Genomic DNA, 22,240 nt, shown 5'->3' with positions numbered 1-22,240 from the left:
ATTTTATATTTGGAACTATTTGGAACTACATACAAAACTGCTTAAAGTGTTTCTCCAGTGTCTTACAATTACGTAGATGCATACTAAATTTCACCCAAGAATAACCTCACACACTCAAAAAGAAACAAATGGATCTTTAGAGCTGGCTGGAAAAAACAGTCATTACATTTTCATAAATGGAAACTGAAATGATAGTTAGCACTTCATGTACATTTTGAAAATTGCGTATGATTTTTGTCAACTAGTATCTGAACTGCTCTCAAGCTGTTATCAATTGCTCTCAACCTATTATTTAGTTAAGCTGATATGAATGGACAATGGTTATGACACACCACAATATTTTCTTATGATAACCCTGCTATAATGTATGGGGATGATTTACAGGATTTGGGTAAAAAATCTTCTCAATGGACCTATTGCAGAACACATTCAAGTTGCCATAGTTTGAATAACTGTAGCTAGATCAGTGGTTCTCAACCTGTGGGTCGGGACCCCTTTGGGGGTCGAACAACACTTTCACAAGGGTGGCCTAAGACTCTCTGCATCAGTGTTCTCCATCTGTAAAATGGATAAATGTTAGGGTTGGGGGTCACCACAACATGAGGAACTGTATGAAAGGGTCGCGGCATTAGGAAGGTTGAGAACCACTGAGCTAGATGATACCTGTGAAGGAGGGAAGGCTGAATGCAGTACATGCAATAAAGGAGGATTGCACCTCCATTGGAACACACAGATTCAATAACACCTCGTAGCTGCAAACTTGCCCATTTCAGTAAAGAACATATGATGGGGAGCCTACAGTTACAGGAAAATCAAGAAAGATATATGGATCCCTGTTTATTGGTGCACCACAGCATGTGACTTTCTTTCCTTTAATGTTTCTTATTCCAATGTCCAGGATGCACTCTGAATATACTCAGCAGAAAACCTGTCAAGCTGAATAGCTCTTCACAGCTTGTGCAACCCAGCCATGTGCATCCACACCTGTCTTCTTTGGCAGAACGTTTGGCATGTTTCTGTCACACATTCAGCAATCACAGAATTCCTATGGCTCGCTGGTCTCAATCAACGAGCTTCCAGAGATTCACAGCTTAGATATGACAAACTTCACCGGCTATTTTGAGTCAGTCGGGTTGCTCTAATCCACATGAGCTTGTCTGGTACTCTTTCTAGCATGGCAGCTTTCCGACCGCTGCTGGCTAAAATACTGGGCAAGAACAGCTGCAACTAAATACCCTTCACATGAAACATGCTCACTTGTTCAGAGACTGTGCCAACCAGAGTATCATGTTTGTTTCTTAAGAAGAAGCAGTCTGATGTTAATAAACAGTTTTAAAAAGTAAACTAGAAACAGGTAATGGATATCTTGCTAAGTTTTATAAACTTGGCTGGAAGTCTAAACACATCTGCTAGAAATAAATCCCCTTTAAATTCAGCAGGAGTTTATTAATTTGTTTGTTTGTTTGTTAGAGTTTTATATCGCCCTATCCCAAAAGGGCTCAGGGTGGTGTGCAACACAAACTTCCCCACACAAATAACCAACCCCAACCCCAGAACAGGTGAAACAAATGGCAATACAAATAAACAATTTACAGATAATAAATACACAACTCCATTTGCTATAAGCTAAAAATCCATTAAAACTACGGTTAATACAGTAAAACAATAAAATGGCGTCCAGCAAATATAGAATTTAAAAACCCTCCCCAAGAGGGAAGAACGGCGGGTCCCACTAATGTTAAGCGACCCCCCTGATGGTAAGACACAAGGGGGCACTGCACTCAGTGGCTGGTCTCTCCAAAGGCCCGGCGGAACAACTCAGTCTTACAGACCCTGTGAAACTCTCCAAGATCCCGCAGGGCCCGGACAGTCAGAGGAAGAGTGTTCCACCAGGCCGGGGCCAGAGCTGTAAAAGCCCTAGCCCGTGTGGAGGCCAGCCGCATCATTGAGGGGCCGGGGACCACCAGCAAGTTGGCCTCTGCTGAGCACAGAGGTCAAGTAGTGACGTATGGGGTAATGCAGTCCCGAAGGTACGAAGGCTTCAGGCCACGTAAGTCCTTAAAGGTTAACCAGAGGCATAACTGGGCCAAACTGCACCTGGTGCGCATTCCACATTTTCTGCCCCCATGCCCCCCCGTCCTCCTTTTCCCTTCCCCCTTCCCATACTTACCTTAGTTCCTGGGAACTATACTTTCCAGGAGACCTTGTGAGCCCTAAGGTCTCCTGGGAACTGTAGTTCCTCAGGCCGTTTTTACTGAGAACAAGGCCTTTTGAAGCCTGAAAATGTTCTGAAAAAGGAACTAAGGTAAGTATGGAAAGGGATGGGTGGGGGGAGTGCCGTGGGAGGGTGCGGGGGGCGCCGCGGGGGGTAGGGGCTTGGGGGTGATTTTTGCACGTCATCGTGGATCCATCCTGCTTCCAGATTGTGCTTCACCCCCACCCCCTGGGATGGAGTTGCTTGAGAGTTTTTAGGTTACTCTGAAATATGGTTAAAACAGACACAAAGAATTCAGTGGATGAAATGCTGCTGCTGGTGGATTATCATCATCATCTTCATCATCTAGTCGATCTGACATCCAACACAGCACCAATCCAAACAACTTATTCCAGTTAGTCTCTTGCAAATTTTGATAACAAAGAATAATGGGACATTTTAAAGACTAACAGACATATGTTATAAACTTGCTTCAACTAGGAACCACTGCATCAGATGGCAAATATACACAGCTACAAAAGATTGCAAAAAGAAAGGCCAAATGTCCAAGAAATGCAACAGCTGTAGTCTGTGACATTTGTACACAAAGGTCAAACATACACAAGATACATTTCCAAAACCCAATATCATGGTATTCTTAATTTTGACATATTAATCTAACATCTGTGTTGAATTAAGCCAATTATATAGGGACACAGAACAAATTATTTGTTATGTAAAATAAACAAAAGCATTTTTACTGAGCAAATCAGCTATATGTAGCCTTATTGTTCTCAGGCATTGAAAACTGCAAACACTAAAATTACTTGGAGAATGATGAAAATATTCTAAACAATCTTTTGTTCTTGCTTGCTTGACTTAAGTTCCTCTGAGGCACGTTCCTCTTTGCTTGTTTGACTGAGATTTTCTGTTTATATTTAATGATGTTCATTGATAAAAAGTGAATTTTAGCATAGCTCAAAATCATGCCTAAAATAGTACAGAAAAGTTTCCACCCTACTTTTACACATAAACTCTCACAGAAAAATAGCTGGGGCATCAAAGATAAATGCAAGACTCCCTTATTATTTGTTCCTATGCAAAGGTTAATACCTGGCTATTCTCTCCCGATTGTCAGGACTTCAACTCCCAGCATGCACTGGCTCCCGCCTTTTTCCAAAAAGAGCGGGAAAACAAACTGAGAAGCTACATCCCACCGGAGCTTCAGAACCAATGAGAGACCAGGAGCTGGGGGGAGGGGAAAAGTTGATTGGCTGCTGCCTGTTTTTGTAAATAGAATAAATATTGGAACTGAGGACAAGAATCCTTAGTTCCAGTACCCTGTAGCTAGGGCGACATAATTCAATAAACTTCGTTCCTTTTTATTAAGCTGACTTTTTTTGAGTGTGTTCAGCCTTGCACCGATACATTTTCCTTTATTGTGAAATATACCACAAGTTGTTCAGGGTGAAACATTTTATGAACATTGTCAGATGTTTGAAAAATAATAGTGGGACCCTGGCTGCAAACAATGAGTGTGCCCAAGAGTAATAAAAGAGGTCACAAATAGTTTTCTTTTAAAAAAAAAGCAGAGGAAGAAGGGGAAAATTCTCTGTGTTATATAAATCATGTAAGTAAAGGGCAGTGCAATCCACCAAGGGTGGGGGGCAGTTTTGTACTAGCCAAGTGGTTCACTGCCATGGTGCAGTGCACCTCCAAAGGTGTTTCAGGCAGCATGGGAAGCATGAAAAACTGTAGAAATCCCTGGCCGCCATGAAACCTGCTACCCACAGGTTTCATGCCACATGTTTACCTGGTGCAAGTTTATGCCAGCCAAAGGGGGTGTTTTTGGGCCAAGAAGAAATAGAAAAAAAATCAGAGGACTACTATAACCAGGGCAGTGCAGCCAGTTTCTTACCCTGGTTGCAGTTGCTCTTGAATATGGAGTCCTGGCACGGAGTCAAAAAGCTGCTTGCACAGAGAAGAGCGAGGAAGTACGACCTGCAAAGTGCAGGCATTTTCTGTTTGCTATTCCTAGGAATGTTTTCACCAGCACCGGCACCGACTCCTGCAGTGGAGGAGCGTTGGTGCAGCAGCAGCTTCTGTGTTCAGGTGTCACAGAGCCTGTGTTAGTGACCCTTCCACCAGCACATTTTGCCCCTTGCGCCAGCGTATGGGGCACTCGCCTCAGTGCACCCACATGCCGCCATCACAACTCTTTAAACCCCCTCCCCCCTGTACTGTTAAGAAGCAAGCCTAAGGATACTTTCCTGGGTGTAAGCCACAGTAAATAAAATGGGAGTTCCTTGTATGTAAATTGGCTTAGGAGGGCTCCTGTGATTTGGTACAAAAGAGCCCCTTATGAAACATGGGCTGCTGCTTTCTGACATAAAAAGAACCCAAGTGAGGATATACATATTTTGCCTAAAAGTGGTCTGTTATTATTTTATTATAGTTAGTTAGTTAGTTAGTTCCTCCCATGCTAAGTAGCATATAGGTCAACAAGTACTCTCCAGCAGTTCCGAATATTTCAGCCTCTTCCCATGCAATATTCAGTGCCTTCAGGGCTTGCTCGAATGTTCTCCTCCAATTGTGACGGGGGTGTCTTCGCTGTCGTTTGGCATCAGGAGGTATCCACCTCATTGCTGTCTTTGGGATCTGACAAAATGTAGGATCTGCCAGAGGGACTCTCGGTGAATGCTGTCAAAATAGTATTACATATTTTTGAAATTTTGTATAGACTATTATTTTAATTTGTTGTATTTATTGATGTTTTTAAGTGTTTTAGAATCTATACACCACCCAGAGCCCTTCGGTGCTGGGCGGTCTAGCAAATTAAAATAATAAATAAAAGCTTTCTTGAAGTCGATGAAGTTGATGGCCAGTGGGTGTTGATATTCAATACATTGATCAATGATGTTTCGGAGGGTGAAGATTTGTCACTGTGTTCACTTTCCACTGTGAAATCCAGCTTGTTCCTCTCTCAGGTGTTTTCTGCAATCGCCGGAGCAGGATCATGCAGAATGCTTTCCCAGAGAGGAGTGTGATGCCCTGCCAATTAGAGCATTTGGAGATATTGCCCTTCTTGGGGAGCTTGACTATGGCATCTCTTCACCAATCTTCTGGAACTCCACCCCTTTGCCAGCATTTATTGTTCGTATGATCCATGTTCCAACTCTTAATTTTTTGGCAAAGAAGATTGTTTCTGACATCAAGTACCGAACACCAGTGCCGGCTTGCTCCGACATCATCTTTTATGTGAAACCGAACTCCCGCCTGGTTTACCAGAAATGCTTGAAGTTCATTTTATTGTTTCCATAGCGATTGGGGGTTTCACGAGGATGGGTTGCTAGGCCAACGCTCAACCGTCCTCCTTTTGCATCTCAGCTTGGGACCGGCAATGGTGGAGTTATTATTTTATTATACTGGAAAAAAATATTACGGTAGTTTTCAAGGCAACACTAGACTCCCGAGAGAGACTATCATGACTACCCTTATGGAACTACTAGATACTGCACATGTTCCTTGGGAGACAGATTATGTATACACATGGTATCAGAAAGAACCATATATGCAACTATATCTATATGTACTAGGATCTTTCTAGAAGCAACTGCAGAGGAATGAGTGGGATATCAATGTCACAGATAAATAGAAAAGTATATGGTCAACCACATTATTTGTGTATGACCTGTGTTTTTATCTTCATAATGACCTGTGAGGCAGCTTAACCAGAGGCAACTGGTCCAAAGTTATCTTGTGAGAAGGGATCTGAATTCTGGTCTCCCACGTTCAAATCAATTCACTACTCTATCCGCTTTATCCACTATATGGTACTGGCTCTTGCTTAATGAAAGGCCATGTTTATTCAGTTTCAGTCACCAAATGTAGTCACTGAAGGTACAATGGTTTCTATTTGCCCATCTTTTCAAAGGGAAAAGTGAGATCCCAAGTGTTCATGAAGATGGATCTTTCTCAGCCTTTACCTTTCTCCAACAGTTTCCCAAGAACTTGCCCACCCCAAAGCCAATGCTGGAGATTGAGGAAGTTTTGTGACCAAATGTAGAAAGGGACTATAGTGAGAAAAACACTGAAATTGGACAAAATCATCACATCTTCCTCTTGTGCCACTAGACAGTTTTCCCTGCCACACTTCCTATGTGATCATGTAAACACACAGCAGAAAACATACATTTCCTCCTGCTTCGGTTTAAAAGTGAATTGATAAGTCACAAAGACCTTTAACAGAAATAAAAGTCCCTAAAAAGCTGGAGAAGACCTAAGCTCCTTGGTTGTCAAGCAGTTGGACCTTTAGGAAAAAACATGGAATGGCTTTGTCTGCAGAGAAGAAGATTATTTCGGCTGTCCTGTTATTCCCTGAAGATACGGTACTCATGCTGCATCTAATTACAGTGGATATACAGAAATAGCCACAAAATAATGAAGCCCTATCTTGAATACATTTAGGGTATAATAACAGGAGGAATATCTCTGTTAATTTGAAAAGCTGATTAGCATGTTCTCCTTTGAATGATCCACTTTCTGTGTAATCCCAAACAGAATTACTCACTTCTAAATCCTCTGAAGTCAATGGGTTTATGAGAATGTAACTCTGGGATTGTGGTGTAACTGGATGTAACTTCATTTAGTATCGCACCCAGTGACGCAGGTATAGATTTTAGGGGGGGGTTGGGGGGGTCACACACCCCTACACCCCAGGGTGTGGCCATGCCTCCCCAAGCCCCGCCCCTGGCCTCAGTGCTTATAAAAGCAGCTCTCAGAGGCCAGGGACGGTAGAGTCCCCCGCCCCCCCCCCCCAGGCTGGGCTCCCAGCCGGCAGTCAGCAGTCTGTTCTGCCCTCCCCTCCGGGCAGAGGCATAGCTAGGGAAGCCCAGTGCAAAATATGAGTTTTGCGCCACCCCCCACCCCCATGGGCGGCTGCTGTGATGCTAGAATCCACCCCCAAACAGCATCACTTTCAATGGTGTTTAAACTAGGGAGCCCAGATCCTCCTTTTAAATCCACCTTAAAGGGAGAAACTGGGGTTCACAGTTAAAACAACATTGAAAGTGATGCTGGTTTTGGGTGGATTCTCCCCCATCCTGAAACAGCATCACTTTCTGTGTTTAAACTGGGGACCTCAAATTCTCCCTTTAAATCCATGCCGAAGGAAGTGAATTTAAAAGGAGAATCTGGGGAAATTTGGGGGATGCCTGTTGTCAGGGGTGCAATTGTTAAGCTAGCAGCACCAAACTTTCAGGGTATCTTCAGGAGACTCTCCTGATGATACCACCCATGTTTGGTGAAGTTTGGTCAGGGGGTCCAAACTTATGGACCCTCAAAGGTGTAGCCCCCATCTTCTATTAGCTTCCATTGGAAACAATGGGGGATGGGGCACCCCCTTTGGGAGTCCATAACTTTGGACCCCCTGAACCAAACCTCACCAAACCTGGGTTGTATCATCAGGAAAGTCTCACAACAAATCCCGGAAATGTTGGTGCTGCTAGCCTAAAAACTGCGCCTCCTGCAGGCCAAAAACCGAAAAAACACTAAAAAAATACCAAAAAAACACAAACGGGGAGTGGAGCTTCGGACATGTAATGGGGGGTTGAACCCAAGAACCCCCCCTTACCTACGTCCTAGAGATCTGCCCAGCAAATGAGCCACTTTTCAAATTGTAACTCATCTATTACTCCAAAATCATTGCAAGCTCTTTCAGAGATAAAGAAATGTTCTGGAGAGCCCCATTTTTTTACATTTAGGGAACTTTCCAATATCTTTCTGAGGTAACCCCACCAATCTAGCTAAGCTCTGCCCTAGCAAGAAGTTCCTCCATTTACAGCCAATGCAGCCTGAATTGGGGATTTCTTTGAACTTTCATCTGCTGTCTACTATGTTCTAATTGAGTTAACGCCAATTATCATTCCTGCTCTCTTAACCGTGGGATTTCTAATTCTCTATCTCATTTTCTTCAGCTATCTTAGCCATCAAAGTTTCTCATTTTAATTTACATATTTCCAACTGTTTTATCCCTGGAGTTACTTCGGCCTCAATCTCATCACCCTCAGCCTGTTCAGTTATCCCTCATGTCCCCTTGTCTATTCAAAGGCATTTTGTGAAAATTTTACTCATAAAATTAACTTGACTAATTCAGGATGCTATTTTCAGCCATTAGGAAAATGGAAGCATATCTTTTGGAGGAATCCCACCTCAACCACCAATTGTGAAGGACAGAGTAGCATAGAGGTGCTAAATTCTAGATGGGGGCTGGAGATCTCCTAGAATTACAACTGATCTCCAGACTACAGAAATCATTATTATTTCCTTCCTTGGAAGGAGTTCAAACATTGTTTTGCAAAAAGTCTTAAAACCATTTACAACTGTATCACACAGCTTATGTTGGGCTCATTCAGTAGGAAAATGATTCATAAAATGAATTTATGAATTTAGAGGCAGAGAGCAACTACCGGCTGTCTTATGGATTTTTTCTGTAATACTTAAGTGGTTATGGTTCACTCTTCAGGACCTTGTGTTCCCCAAATTGCTAGTTAGGACTCCTAGTGACCTTTTAACAAATACCTTGTCTCACCCACAAACAGTGACTAAATTTTAAGTGTGAGTCTCTCCTACAAAGCATACTTTATTAGACTGCCTCCTCAGAAGCCAGACTGTGAGACTTCAGATTTCCAACATCTCTGCCAATAAATTGCTGTCTGACTGAAAAGAGCAGTTTAACGGATTTTTATTGTCACCTCCCATCTATATCCTCTAAAGTTCCATGGGCCCTGATTCCTGCTCTTTACACACTCTGGCAAAGCACAACATGGGGTGTTTGTACACGGAAAGGGACAGGGCCTTTGCCCATCTATCACAGTGAGTAAGGCACATCTCTAAAAATGTTCAGGAGGTGGTACTTGAAAGGCCATTTTATTTGCTAGGCCTCTGTTGGGGGTATAGGATGTAGGCATTTTAAGAGAGGAAAATGTTATTTCAGGGTATTTTGAATGCTTTATAACTGTATAAGCTGCCTTGGGGAAAGGCATGATACAAATACTTACCACTAGCAATAATCAAGCTTTAATTCATGTCAGCATCTCAGTGTAAAAAAATTGGATCGGTCCTCTTCCTACATTCCACTGTCAGCACTCAAACATGAAAGAGCTCAAAAAACTAATTTTATAAAGTGAAAATCACCAACAAGACTACCTTTATCCTTTCCCTCACACCAAACTACCATTATGAACCCCGTTTGCTGTAATTTAATGCTCTGATGATGAATGATGACTCCAATCCCATGTAATATTCCATTCCACCTCTCTACAGAACTGACCATGAATAATATGCCCATCCCCTGTAACAAGTCTACCTTTTTCAAATTCTTTTTACAGGGGCATGACTCTGTCCTGCGGGCACTGAGTTACTGCATGAAACAGCCTACCAAACCAAACCAAACGGCAGTGACAAAGGGAGGGGGAACTGTGCCCAAGGCATGAACTGCCTGTGTGCCCCACCCTGCCCCCACCCCAACATGCCCCCCCCATATGACTGCAATGGCGGCACCCAGGACAAGCCGCTCCAGATGTCCCCATTGCAGCTATGCCTCTGCCAAACGGACATGAACTGTCTGGGAAAGTCCTGCTTTCTGTCCTGACAGCTGTTGTGGCTGGAATTGTATAGACAGACATGTAAATGGCTGGTTCTCTGCTGTACTTAGGGTTCAAACCAAACAGCTATTTATCTTACCAAACTGTGGGGATTATTATTTATTTACAGATTCTTTATCCTGCTATATTGCCCTAAAGACACTCAGGACATCTAACAGTCAAAACCAAAAAAAAAAAAAAAAACCACACACAAAACAAAACAAGAACAGCCAATTAAAAAAATTACAACACAGCAACAAAAACTACAATTTATTTAAAAAAATGACTGCTCATCTTTTTATGATTAAAGGCATAGGTAAATAAGACAAACATGAGATGGTGCTTACAGGATGTTATTGTAGGTGAACTTGAGTAGGGAGGGAGCTTTGTAATGGAAAAGGCCCTCTCTTCTGAAACCATGTGCTTAGTTTCCAAAGTAATTGTAAGGAAGGAAGGAAGGAAGGAAGGAAGGAAGGAAGGAAGGAAGGAAGGAAGGAAGGAAGGAAGGAAGGAAGGAAGGAAGGAAGGAAGGAAGGAAGGAAGGAAGGAAGGAAGGAAGGAAGGAAGGAAGGAAGGAAGGAAGGAAGGAAGGAAGGAAGGAAGGAAGGAAGGAAGGAAGGAAGGAATCTTGTATAGAAAGCTTATCTGAAAGTCAACTTCATATGTAAGCAAACAGAAATTAGTGGAAAAAATGGGGTAGGTGGCAAAAACGAAAAAGAATATAGAAACATTATGAACAATTCATTTTGGTGATAGTGGAAGATTGTGTACTATGGGGCAGTAACAGCACTGGGTGTCAACCTAAAAATGTGAAATTCAGTACAATTAATAGATGAAGAAAAAACAACATATCTCCATAGAAGTTTTTTAACAGACACGTTCCAAGAATTACTTACGTTTTATGCTGGTTAGCCTACTTTTTGGCACTGAACAGTCTACAGCAGCTGAAAGCAAACAATGCAAAAATGCAAAGTGAGTGAATTAGACTATTTAAAATTTGCAATTGTCTGGACTATAAATGTCCATAAAAGAACCTCTTTAAAAAACCAAAAGGCTTCATAACTGAACCATGACATATAGAAGTAGATTCCGCACAGCAGATTTATAACAAGTTGCAATCGTTATAAATGAATTCATTCTCCAATTATAAAAAGGGGAAATGAGTTCATTTACAATGATTGCAACTCCTTATAAATCTGCTGTGCAGAATCCACTTGAATGCATTTTAAAATATTCCATTCTCACATGCAAGTTTTCTCCTTAAACAAATGTAAGTAAATGTTAGAGATTTTAATATATATATATATTAAAGACCAATGGTTACAATGTGTGCAAACGAAAACTGCCCTGTACTTTTGCATCTAAGGAAAAGTGTAACTGAGCTAAAGCACAGGGCAGCCTGTATCCACAGTTCTGGATACACTGCTCCATGACGTAATGATACTCAAAAAGGGATTTTGTTGACTTGGTCCAAGGTTTTAATGAGTACTAAATCTGACTATTCCCATACATAAAGCAGTTACTGAGAATATGAGCAGTGATGCATGGAAGAGAAAAGACACCAGATTGACCACATCAGCATATTCTAATGAAATGTATACATATCACACATCCAATTTCCAATCCTCCTCCTGAGTCAGCCCCCTCTGAAATGATGAGATGCTATAAAAGCCTGTTTATTAAGCAAAGTATTTAAATATGGATCACAGCCTTAATTAGACATTTTGGCGCCCAAAGCAGCATTGGGGCGGGGGGAACTGTCCTCCCAATAAAGAGGTAATTTGAGTACCGAGGCCCTCAGAAAATGGAGGGTTGTACCACTGGGAAAAAACAGCTAAGTTTGGGTCACAATCCACCACCATCAGTCTGGCCACAACCCAACACAGAGAGGTGTTCTTGGGCCCAATGAGTTCAATGTAACCAGTTCTAAACTATATAGACATACACAACATCCTATCACTTTCCCCCAGCGGCCCCCTGCCAAAATTACACAGATAGTCAGCTTTATGGAACACAAATGACAAATGTGAACTCAGCACACTCAGTTTTAATTCAGATGCCTGTTTGGTTGCGTGATCTAAGATCTTGCAGGAAAAAAAACGTTTTACAGCTTCTGGACTCTGGTCAGCAATTAGGGTTTTTTTACTGGAGGATCAGTGTGAGGATCAAATGAGGGCTGGCAGGTCAGTGCTCACCTGCACATTCTAAAGTGGACTGTCGGCAAGTTCTGGTCATATAGAGTCCCGTTTCCCATTTATTTTGTCTTTAGCTTAGCCATTAGAAGGGGAGTGAGGAAAGAGGTCAGCTGGTATTCCTCTGGGGAATGGATTTAGGGTCACCAGCTCTGGGCTGGTAAATTCCTGGAGATCAGAAGAAGAAGAGTTTGGTTTTGTAACCCGCCTTTCTGTCCTGTAAGGAGACTCAAGGGGGTTTACAAACTCCTTTCCCTTCCCCTCCCCACAACAGACACCTTGTGAGGTAAGTAGAGCTGAGAGGTTCCAAAGAACTATGACTAGCCCAAGGTCACCCAGCAAGCTTCATGTGTAGGAGCAGGGGACAAATCCAATTAACCAGATAAGAGTCTGCTGCTCATGTGGCAGAGTGGAGAATCAAACCTGGTTTTCCAGATTACAGTCAACTGCTCTTAAATCACTATACCATGATGGCTCTCAATTAGGGAGTGGAGCCTGGTTTGGCAAAGGGAGAGGACTCAGTGAGGTATAATGCCTTAGAGGCCACCCTCAAAAGCAGCAATTTTCTATAGGGGAATTGGTTTTTTCCCCAATTCTATACTCTATATATCATTCAATCAGCTTAATTTGCTATGTGGGCAGCCCGGGCAGGCACCCTTACTCCCAGCATGCTCTCATAATGGAAAGAAGAATTCAGTGCACTTTGGAAGTGGCAAACAGAAAGTGCCTGCCTTCTTCAGGTCCTTCTTCTTCCCTTTCCTCAGTGCAAACAGCTTTTTGTCTCAATACCAGGACTCCATCTTCAGGAACAACCAGTGTGGGAAGCTAACTGCCCTGCCCTGTTTATAATGGCCCTCTTGCCTTATACTTGTTTTCCTAGTATCTGTCACTTGATGAATTACTTGTGAAGAACACAAGAACCTAAGAAAAGCCATGCTAGATCAGGCCAAGGCCCATCAAGTCCAGCAGTCTGTCCATGCAGTGGCCAATCAGGTGCTTCTAGGAAGCCCACAAACAAGACTACTGCAGCAGTAGTATTTTGTCTATGTTCCATGGCACATAATGTAATAGGTATGCTCCTCTGATACTGGACAGAATAGGAATGTATCATGACTAGTATCCATTTTGACTAATAGCCATGGATAGCCCTATCCTCCATGAACATGTCCAATTCCCTATTAAAGTCTTCCAAACTGGCAGCCAACACCACACCCTGGGGCTGGGAGTTCCACAATTTATCTAGGCTAGAAACCTGATTTTCAAAAATGAAATGCTCATATTCCTAACACTGCATATTAGCACTACCTTACAACAGGCCTAACTTCAACAAGGGGAGATATAATGCTATACAATAATCTGATCCTACACAAACATGCCTTCGGTTATTTCCAAGTTGTGTGCTCATACTTCCCTCTCCCTCTTGAGCAAGGATTTAATTAGTCACTTGCACTTTTTCAGCAAACCACAGCTTGCTGTTACATCAGAGCTGGCCAAGTGTGGTCTTTGTTGGACCTACAAAATAGATTGTACATGGTTTCCTGGCTGAATACAATTTGGCATGCAAGAGGAACTAACTAATTAGATTATGGCACACCAGTCGAAAGGAAAGGAAGAAAGGAGCAGGTGAGCCAGAGGATCTCTACAGCTCATTCACATGGCAGCAAACCATAGTTTGGCATTAGGTCTACTACACATCAATGTTTATGTTCATCAAGAATCTGGAATTAAATGAGAACCATGAAGCATGTAGATGGATGATGAACTCTAAAGAATCCTTAATACCATCTGCTGGTACATTTTGCAGTGATATTTGATGAGCTATAAAAATCTTGTATGCATACTCTTGATCCACTTTGTTAAGACTTGGGTCTGGGAAAACTGGGTTGAAATGCATGCTGAGCTTACTGACTGGCCTTGAGCAAGTCACTATTTCTCTGCTGCTATTCCCATAATATATATTTAAAGGTTTTTTTTTCTGACAGAGCACTTGTTTTCCTCTTGTTCCTACTTATGAGAGGGCCAGCTGGAATCTCTTCATAAGAGATTACAAACAGAGAATAAAAAATATAGAATTACATATTGTGATTGAAGTGAGTGGAAATGAAAGGGTAGTGAAGCAATTTAAAAAGAAGATAATTAATGCTAGAACACTTGTGCCAGATATTAATTAGGATACAGCACCGGCTTTGGAGCAGTGCAAGAATGAATATCTGCTCACCAGTCCAAGAAATGGCAAATGATGGGGTTTAATGATAACAGGTCTTTAGGCTGACATATTGATACAAACTGTGTTCAGTCTAGCATTTTTATTTTACTTCGATTTTTTAAGGGGGGGGGATATATATCCTCAAAATGCATAAATATCTACTGATTCAGTTTGCCAAATGTTGGAAAGGGTGAGTGCGAGGACTTTAAATGCTGAAATGGTAGGTTTTAAATGCCAGCAATTATTTTAATCTCTCATCTTTAAAGCAAAACTGCACTCCTGCATGTATGTCAGGAAGTGATAAGGTGGACACAGGAAAAATAAGGGAAGGGCTAAACTTTCACTACAGACCCAATATTGCACAGCCTGAACAGTAGCATAGTCAATGTGTAGCACAGAAGCCTCTAGAGTAGGGCTCTCATATTTAGGATTTAATTTGCAATATATTTGTTTGAAAAGTTAGCCATTTCTGCTACATAGTTTTGGTGTGTGTATGTTAAGTGTCATCAAATTGCTCATGGCAACCCTATGAACTGATGTTTGGATGTTCTAGCAGGGAAGCGCAGCTATCGTATACCTTTGAGCCAAGAACAGGTCACTCCTATCTTGGATAGTTGTCCTTTTGCACTGAGCGTGCAGTTTTGGGACAAATGCACATGAAGCAGTGAGGAAGGTAGGGGATACGTGCCTAACCAGCCAGATCAGCCAAGTCAGCCCGTGTGTCAATGGGGTGATAGATGTCGCAGCCAGATTAATGTCCTCCCAGATATCCTATTGTTAATAGCCTTGTTCAGGTCTTGCAAACTGAGAACTGTGGCATTCTTTATACAGCCAATCCATCTCAGGTTGAATCTTCCTCTTCTCTGTTGCCTTCAACCTTTCCTAACATTATTATCTTTTCTGGTGACTCTCAACTTATCATGTGACCAAAGTACAACAGCCTCAGTTTAGCCATTTTAGCAACTAGACACACTTCAGGTTTGATTTGATCTAGAACCCACTTATTTGGGGGGGTTTGGCGACCCATGTTATCTGTAACACTGTCTTCCAACACCAACATAGCCTGGGTACACAATAAAAAAACAGTACCTCAGAATCTTTCTATATCTGCATTCTAAAAAACATGCACATACAAATAAACAATAGAACTCAAACTGGGTGCACAGAATTCATCTATGTATGTTTTTACCTTTCGCTGAAAGGATTTTGTTGTAGTGAACAGCCATGTGATCTCTGATCAGGTACTGGTTGCTTAGTCTGTGAGAGGAGGAGTCAATGCAGAAAGCTGCAAAGTTAAAATGATCATTACAAAGTCAGAAATATTAAAATGCAGCAGCAGAACAAGTGAAAACAAAGTACAAAGATAATAAGGGGGTGCTGAAAAGACCACAAAGAGCAGGAAGTTATCCTGCACAAAATGCACCAAAATAAGTAAGCGGCATGATGGGAATTGTAATTAACTTTTAGGCTCCTTCCATGCATGCAGAATAATGCACTTTCAATCCACTTTCACAATTGTCTGCAAGTGGATTTTGCTAGTCCACACAGCTGCAAAGTACATTGAAAGTGCATTATTCTGCATGTGCGGGAGGGGCCTCAGTGTGCTCTGTCCTGATGGCCCAAGTTAGCCTGATCTTGTCACATCCTGGAAGCTAAGAAGGATGGACTCTGGTTAGTATTTGGATAGGGAGACCATTAAAGAAGTCCAAGGTTGCTACACAAAAGCAGGCAATGGCAAACCACCTCTATACAATTTTTGATTCAACTTAGGATAATTCTTTCTTCGATGTCCTCAGTGCTTCTAGCATTAGAGAGATTCAACTATGGCCGCCAAGACCTCAGATTCTGAACGGTAAGCAGACAGACATCACCTGTCCTCCAAGGTTCCACAGAACCAACAGTAAGTCTTCTCAAAAACCACCATCACTTTAGAGTTCATCTCTACAGATTCTACCCATTTTCAGATTTTTACCACAATTTCTTAATTTGGTGAGTCCCCAAAACATCGTGATCAGCTCCAGCAGGCAGCGGAAAAGCTATGAAATGTTTAAAGAGATCCATTTTAAAACTCAACACTCACATTGGAATGCAGTACTTCAGCTATCAAGCCATGGAAGAGCAAAGCAGTAGTTACAGAGCCATTTGATCAACACTGGTGAGATGTCTAGCTCTAAACAGCTGAAGTAACAAAACACAGCCTTGCATATGACACGGGAAAGCACCTACTACAGAATAGCCTTATTATGAAGTCAATGTGATCACCTTGGAGAAAAGAGGTTAAAGGACTGTAACCTGGAAATGTTGATAACACAGTTCAGGATAACTAGGACTGAAAACACTGATCACCTAACTGGTAAGATGGTGAACTCACTATCTGCTCTGACCACATTATATTTCACTGATTCCCAATTAATTTCTAGGAATTATTTAAAATGCTGGATTTGATCTTTAAAACCCTAGATGGTTTGGGATGATAATATCTGAATTTCTTCTTTCTCAAACAAGAGGCTATCTGTACACATTTGTCATCTTTCAAGACACAGACATTTCGCAGGTGGCCATGTACATCATCAGCTATCTTATTAATTATGATATTATTTATGCATTTGGTTAATGTATTAATTACTTAAAAGCATGACAGTGAATAGATTAAAAGTTTTTACTTGACTAACATCCTTGTACTGAAATATATTAACTGGGGTCTTATCACTGGGACAAACAATATATTTGTAGTCCACACAGTGAATATTTTAGTGGGATGCTATTTTATGAAATCTGTTTTGCATGCTAGGCAATTTACTTACCATTACTTTTAGTACTTAAGTGTCCCTTGAATGGGCTTGCTGGTCCATACCTAGGAACGGCTTCGTATTCGATCACTTTAATAATAAAAATAAAAAAATAAGCAGTTAGAAAGAAAAAAAAATACAGTTTTCAACAGTAAATCAAGACATGGGTCTTCAAAACCAGTTCTATTTTTATTATGGTTGCCTGATTGCAAGGAACATGAGTTTGTGGGAAGATCATCAAATTACTCAGAGGTGGTGTAATTTAATGCTATTATATTCACAGAACAGATTAATATGTAAGATTCCCTTCTGCTAATATAGCTGCTTTTATTAATTGTTGGCAGCACTAGCAAGAACTGGAGGCCTCACATCACTATACAAAACCCTTCCTTATTAGGCTCAATCTGTTTCCACTGGGAAATCTGAAAGGCAGGTTTTTCATATTTATTTAAGAACATTTTTACCTCACACTTCCCACAAGGAGTCCAGGGATGCATACATTGATCTTTTATCCTCACAACAATACAGTGAAGTTAGGCCAAAAGCAGCACTGCTAAGTCCCCCACTATGCTCAAAGATCTATATTGCTGGCAATCCTTTCTTCTTATCACCATTGTGAGTGATGGTAGTGGAAAAATTTGGGGGTGCAGGATGAGACATAACAGATTACTAGAGTGATATAGTGTTACTTCTGAACCTCCAGAAGTGACATCATACTAAATGCAATGTCAGCACACACACATCCCCCATTTCCCTGTCCCCATCTTCTGCCAGTTGCTAGCCATTGTCTGGCAACCCTAGCCAAGAGAGGTCCAAAGTCAAGAAATAGATTGAACATGGATCTTTCAAAATCCTCTAACCACTGTATTACACTAATTTTCCACCCAGCCTCAAGTTCCTTCTTTAGACTTCAATTCTTGCTTTATTTTTTGGGGGATGAAAATTACCCCTTGCTGTTGCTATTTGAAGCCAGAGAGAAAGAGCCTTCCTATCCCACCCAACAGAAATATCTACGGAAATCGCACTATTCACAAGGACTAAGTTACAAAATTAAAACCAGACAAACATTTATTATAAGATGTACACAAACAGGCAAATTAAGAACTTCTCAGGTCAAGAATACAAACTGCTAGCTTTACAAAAGCTGTAACACACAAAATACACAGTTGACATCAATGTCAAGTAACCAACTATGCGTACACACGTTTCAGCCTCAAAGGCCTTCCTCAGCGGTCAAAAGTAAATTGTTTTCTACCACACACACATACAGAAAATAATATATTTAGTCACAGCCAGATGTTGCTGTCTGGAACAAAATTAAGAAAAAGGGGGGAAAATGAAAATTGAAAGCTTTAAAATCATACCACATTTTATTATCTCGACCTTATAACGAAAACACCCCCCCAAATCCACCTCTTATATTGCATGGTATGACATAGATATATAATTCAGGCCATGAATTTCTTCACATGGTTCCTGTATTCACACAATAAACCTCATAGATGTTATAGAGTGAACCAGGTCTGGTAGAGGTCCACTTATCAGAATGAAGACTGCATAAGTCTGCTGCACGTAAAATCCCATTAGATGGGTTTCAACTGTACAACTGAAACACATCTAGAATTTAGATGCTACATACACAGGCCCCACAGTCACACATGGAATTCTGGCATACACAAACTGTGCTATTAATTGTATTGTCGAAGGCTTTCACGGCCGGAATCACTTGGGTGCTGTGTGGTTTCCGGGCTGTATGGCCGTGTTCTAGCAGCATTCTCTCCTGACGTTTCGCCTGCATCTGTGGCTGGCATCTTCAGAGGATCTGATGTGGGAAAGCAAGTGGAGTATATATCTGTTGGAGTGTCCAGGGTGGGTGGGGAAACCTTGTCTGTGAGTAACAAAGGCGGCAACCAGGTCAATAGTTGAGGGCGTCTGAATAGAAGTATGAGAGCAATGAAGACTATAGCCTGGGAGTAACTCCTGTAGATAGTACAAGGTCACTGGTGGGAGCATCTGAATAGAAGTATCCTGGCCTTTGTTTCCTTTTTTTGTCTATGGTCATCCTGTGTTTCAGTGGAGCTGGTTTGACACAGTCTCTTGACCCTAGCATTTTCAACACTGGCAAGCAAGCTTCTGTTCCTATTTCTATAGTTTCTTCCTTCCTGCTAAAATTGTCTATGTGTTTTTTTATGGATTTCAATTCGCTTCTCTGTGTAGTCTGGACGTAGTGGGCTTCTAGGAGTGGTCCAGAATTTCTGTTTCTTTTCACACATTCTATGTCCAGGTTGGTTTATCATGCGGTTCTGCTATTGCTGATTTTTCTGGCTGGAAATAGTCTGCAGTGCCTTTCGCGGTTCTTTTGATACGTGCTTCAGCGCCGCGCTTGGTGGTTCCTATGTAGACTTGTCCACAGCTGCATGGTATGCGATAGACCCTGCAGTAGCTAAAGGATCCTCTCTTATCCTTTGCTGAACGTGAGCATCTGTTGAATTTTCTTAGTGGGTCTGTAGATTGCCTGTAGGTTGTGCTTCTTCATCAGTTTTCCTATGCGTCAGTGGTTCCCTTGATGTACATGGTAAGAACACTTCCTCTAGATGGCTCTTTATCTTGTTCATGTGGCTTGTTCTTGGTCTTGCAGCCCCTTCTGATTTCTGTATTAGAGTAACCATTAGCCCCTGTAGTAGAGCCCTGTTTAGGTGATTCAATTCATCTTGTAGGAGGTGAGGAGTTCACAGATTCTGTTTTGCGCCGATGTACCAAAAGTTTTTTATGGTGCTCCTTTTTTTGGCCTGGATGGTGATTGGAGTTTTTGTGTAGATATCTGTCTGTGTGAGTAGGTTTTCTGTATACTGTGTGTCCCCAGTTGCTGGTTTGGTTTTATGGATGACTAAAACATTTAAAATGGCAGTTTTCCTTCATTTTCTTTCTCCATAGTAAATTGATGTTTGGGTGGATCTTGTTGATATGGTCCAGGAACTTGTTTAGTTCTTTCTTTCTCCGTATCTAAATGGTGAATGTGTCATCCACATAACGGAACCATATGGGTGGGCTTTTGGTGCTGTTTCTCAGGGCTTGCTTCTCAAAAATGTTCCATATAAAAATTCCCATATTACAGGCCAAGAGGGCTACCCATGGCTACCCCATCTTTCTGTTCATAGTATTCATTATCCCACTGGAAGTAACTGGTAGTGAGACAATGTTGAAACAGGGCTGTGATGTCTTTTGGGAATTTCTGGTTAATGAGTGTCATGGTGTCTGCTATGGGGACCTTGGTGAATAGGGACACCACATCAAAACTGATCAGTTTGTCATTGGGGTTGAGTTTGAGTTTGCTGATTTTTTCAATGAAGTGAGTTGAGTCCTTAATGTAATGTGTAGTAAGACCAATATGGATTTGCAGTTGTGTGGCCAGAAACTTTGCCAAATCATATGTAGGAGATCCGATTGCACTCACAATAGGTCTGAGTGGAGTGGAGTCCTTGTGGATTTTTGGGAGTCCATAGAGTCTCGGAGGGTGAGCTTCAGATTTGCAGAGACGTTTGCGAATGATTGGATCAATTGAGAAGTTTTTAATCAAGGTGTTGGTTTTCCTGGTGATTTTGTTGGTAGGGTCCTGTTTTAACTTTTTGTATGTTGTGGGGTCCAAAAGTTGTCTGATTTTTTCTTTGTATTGGTCTGTTTCCATGATAACCGTGGCATTACCTTTATCTGCTGGTAGAATGATGATTTCTGAAAGATGGGGTAGCCATGGGTAGCCCTCTTAGCCCTGTAATAGCAAATTTTTATATGGAACATTTTGAGAAACAAGCCCTGAAAACAGCACCAAAAAAGCCCACCATATGGTTCCGTTATGTGGATGACACATTCACCATTTGGAGCCACGGAGAAGAAGAACTAAACAAGTTCCTGGACCATATCAACAAGATCCACCCAAACATCCAATTTACTATGGAGAAAGAAAATGAAGGAAAACTGCCATTTTTAGATGTTTTAGTCATCCGCAAACCAAACCAGCAATTGGGACACACAGTATACAGAAAACCTACTCACACAGACAGATATCTACACAAAAACTCCAATCACCATCCAGGCCAAAAAAGGAGCACCATAAAAAACTTTGGTACATCGCGCAAACAGAATCTGTGAACCTCACCTCCTACAAGATGAATTGAATCACCTAAACAGGGCTCTACAGGCTAATGGTTACCTAATACAGAAATCAGAAGGGCCAAAAGACCAAGCAACAAGTTTTCACATGAACAAAGATAAAGAGCCATCTAGGAGGGAAGGTGTTCTTACCATACATCAAGGGAACCACTGATCGTGATAGAAAACTGATGAAGAAGCACAACCCATACAAACACCCTATAGAACCCACTAAGAAAATTCAACAGATGCTACATTCAGCAAAGGATAAGAGGGATCCTTTTAGCTACTGCAGGAGTCTATCGTGATACCATGCAGCTGTGGACAAAGTCTACATAGGAACTACACCAAACGCATGACAAACACGATCAAAGAACACTAAAGGCACTGCAGCCTATTTCAGCCAGAAAAATCCAGCAATAGCAGAACACATGATAAAACCAACCTGGACATAGAATATTATTTGAAAAAACAGAAATTCTGGACCACTCTTTGAAAGCCACTACGCCAGACTACACAGAAAGCAAATTGAAACTATAAGCACATAGACAATTTTAACAGGAAGGAAGAAACTATGAAAATGAACAGAACTTGGCTGCCAGTGTTGAAAAATACTATGGTCAAGACTGTGTCAAACCAGCTCCACACAAACACAGGATGACCATAGACAAAAGAAACAAAGGCCAGGATACTTCTATTCAGATGCTCCCACCAGTGACCTTGCTATTCAGGGTTACTCCCAGGGCTATAGTCTTCATTGTTACCTTCATACTTCTATTCAGACGCCCTCAACTATTGACCTGGTTGCCGCCTTTGTTACTCACAGACAAGGTTTCCCCACCCACCCTGGACACTCCAACAGATATATACTCCACTTGCTTTCCCACATCAGATCCTCTGAAGATGCCAGCCACAGATGCAGGCGAAACGTCAGGAGAGAATGCTGCTAGAACACGGCCATACAGCCCGGAAACCACACAGCACCCATGTGCTATTAATTGTTAGTACGTTAACCTGTGGATAAAACAAATAACATTCTCAGCATTTTAAAAATCTCTTGTCTTATATTG

At 41.6% G+C, this 22,240-nt stretch overlaps 1 protein-coding gene across 1 annotated transcript in view; it reads right to left on the bottom strand.

Moving 5' to 3' along the window:
• SPATA7 (spermatogenesis associated 7) overlaps window positions 1–22,240 on the bottom strand; it is an 85,509-nt gene that overhangs the window by 41,740 nt on the left and 21,529 nt on the right. The window contains exons 2-4 of the mRNA XM_048486735.1: window positions 17,040–17,114; window positions 15,425–15,520; window positions 10,734–10,781 (exon numbers count right to left, since the gene is read on the bottom strand). Coding sequence (XP_048342692.1) covers window positions 10,734–10,781; window positions 15,425–15,520; window positions 17,040–17,114 — 219 coding nt within the window. The remainder of the gene's footprint in view (window positions 1–10,733; window positions 10,782–15,424; window positions 15,521–17,039; window positions 17,115–22,240) is intronic.

This window comes from Sphaerodactylus townsendi, linkage group LG02 (assembly GCF_021028975.2).
Source record: "Sphaerodactylus townsendi isolate TG3544 linkage group LG02, MPM_Stown_v2.3, whole genome shotgun sequence".
NCBI classification, from domain to species: Eukaryota; Metazoa; Chordata; class Lepidosauria; order Squamata; family Sphaerodactylidae; genus Sphaerodactylus; species Sphaerodactylus townsendi.
This window is presented reverse-complemented; position numbering and strand designations above follow the sequence as displayed.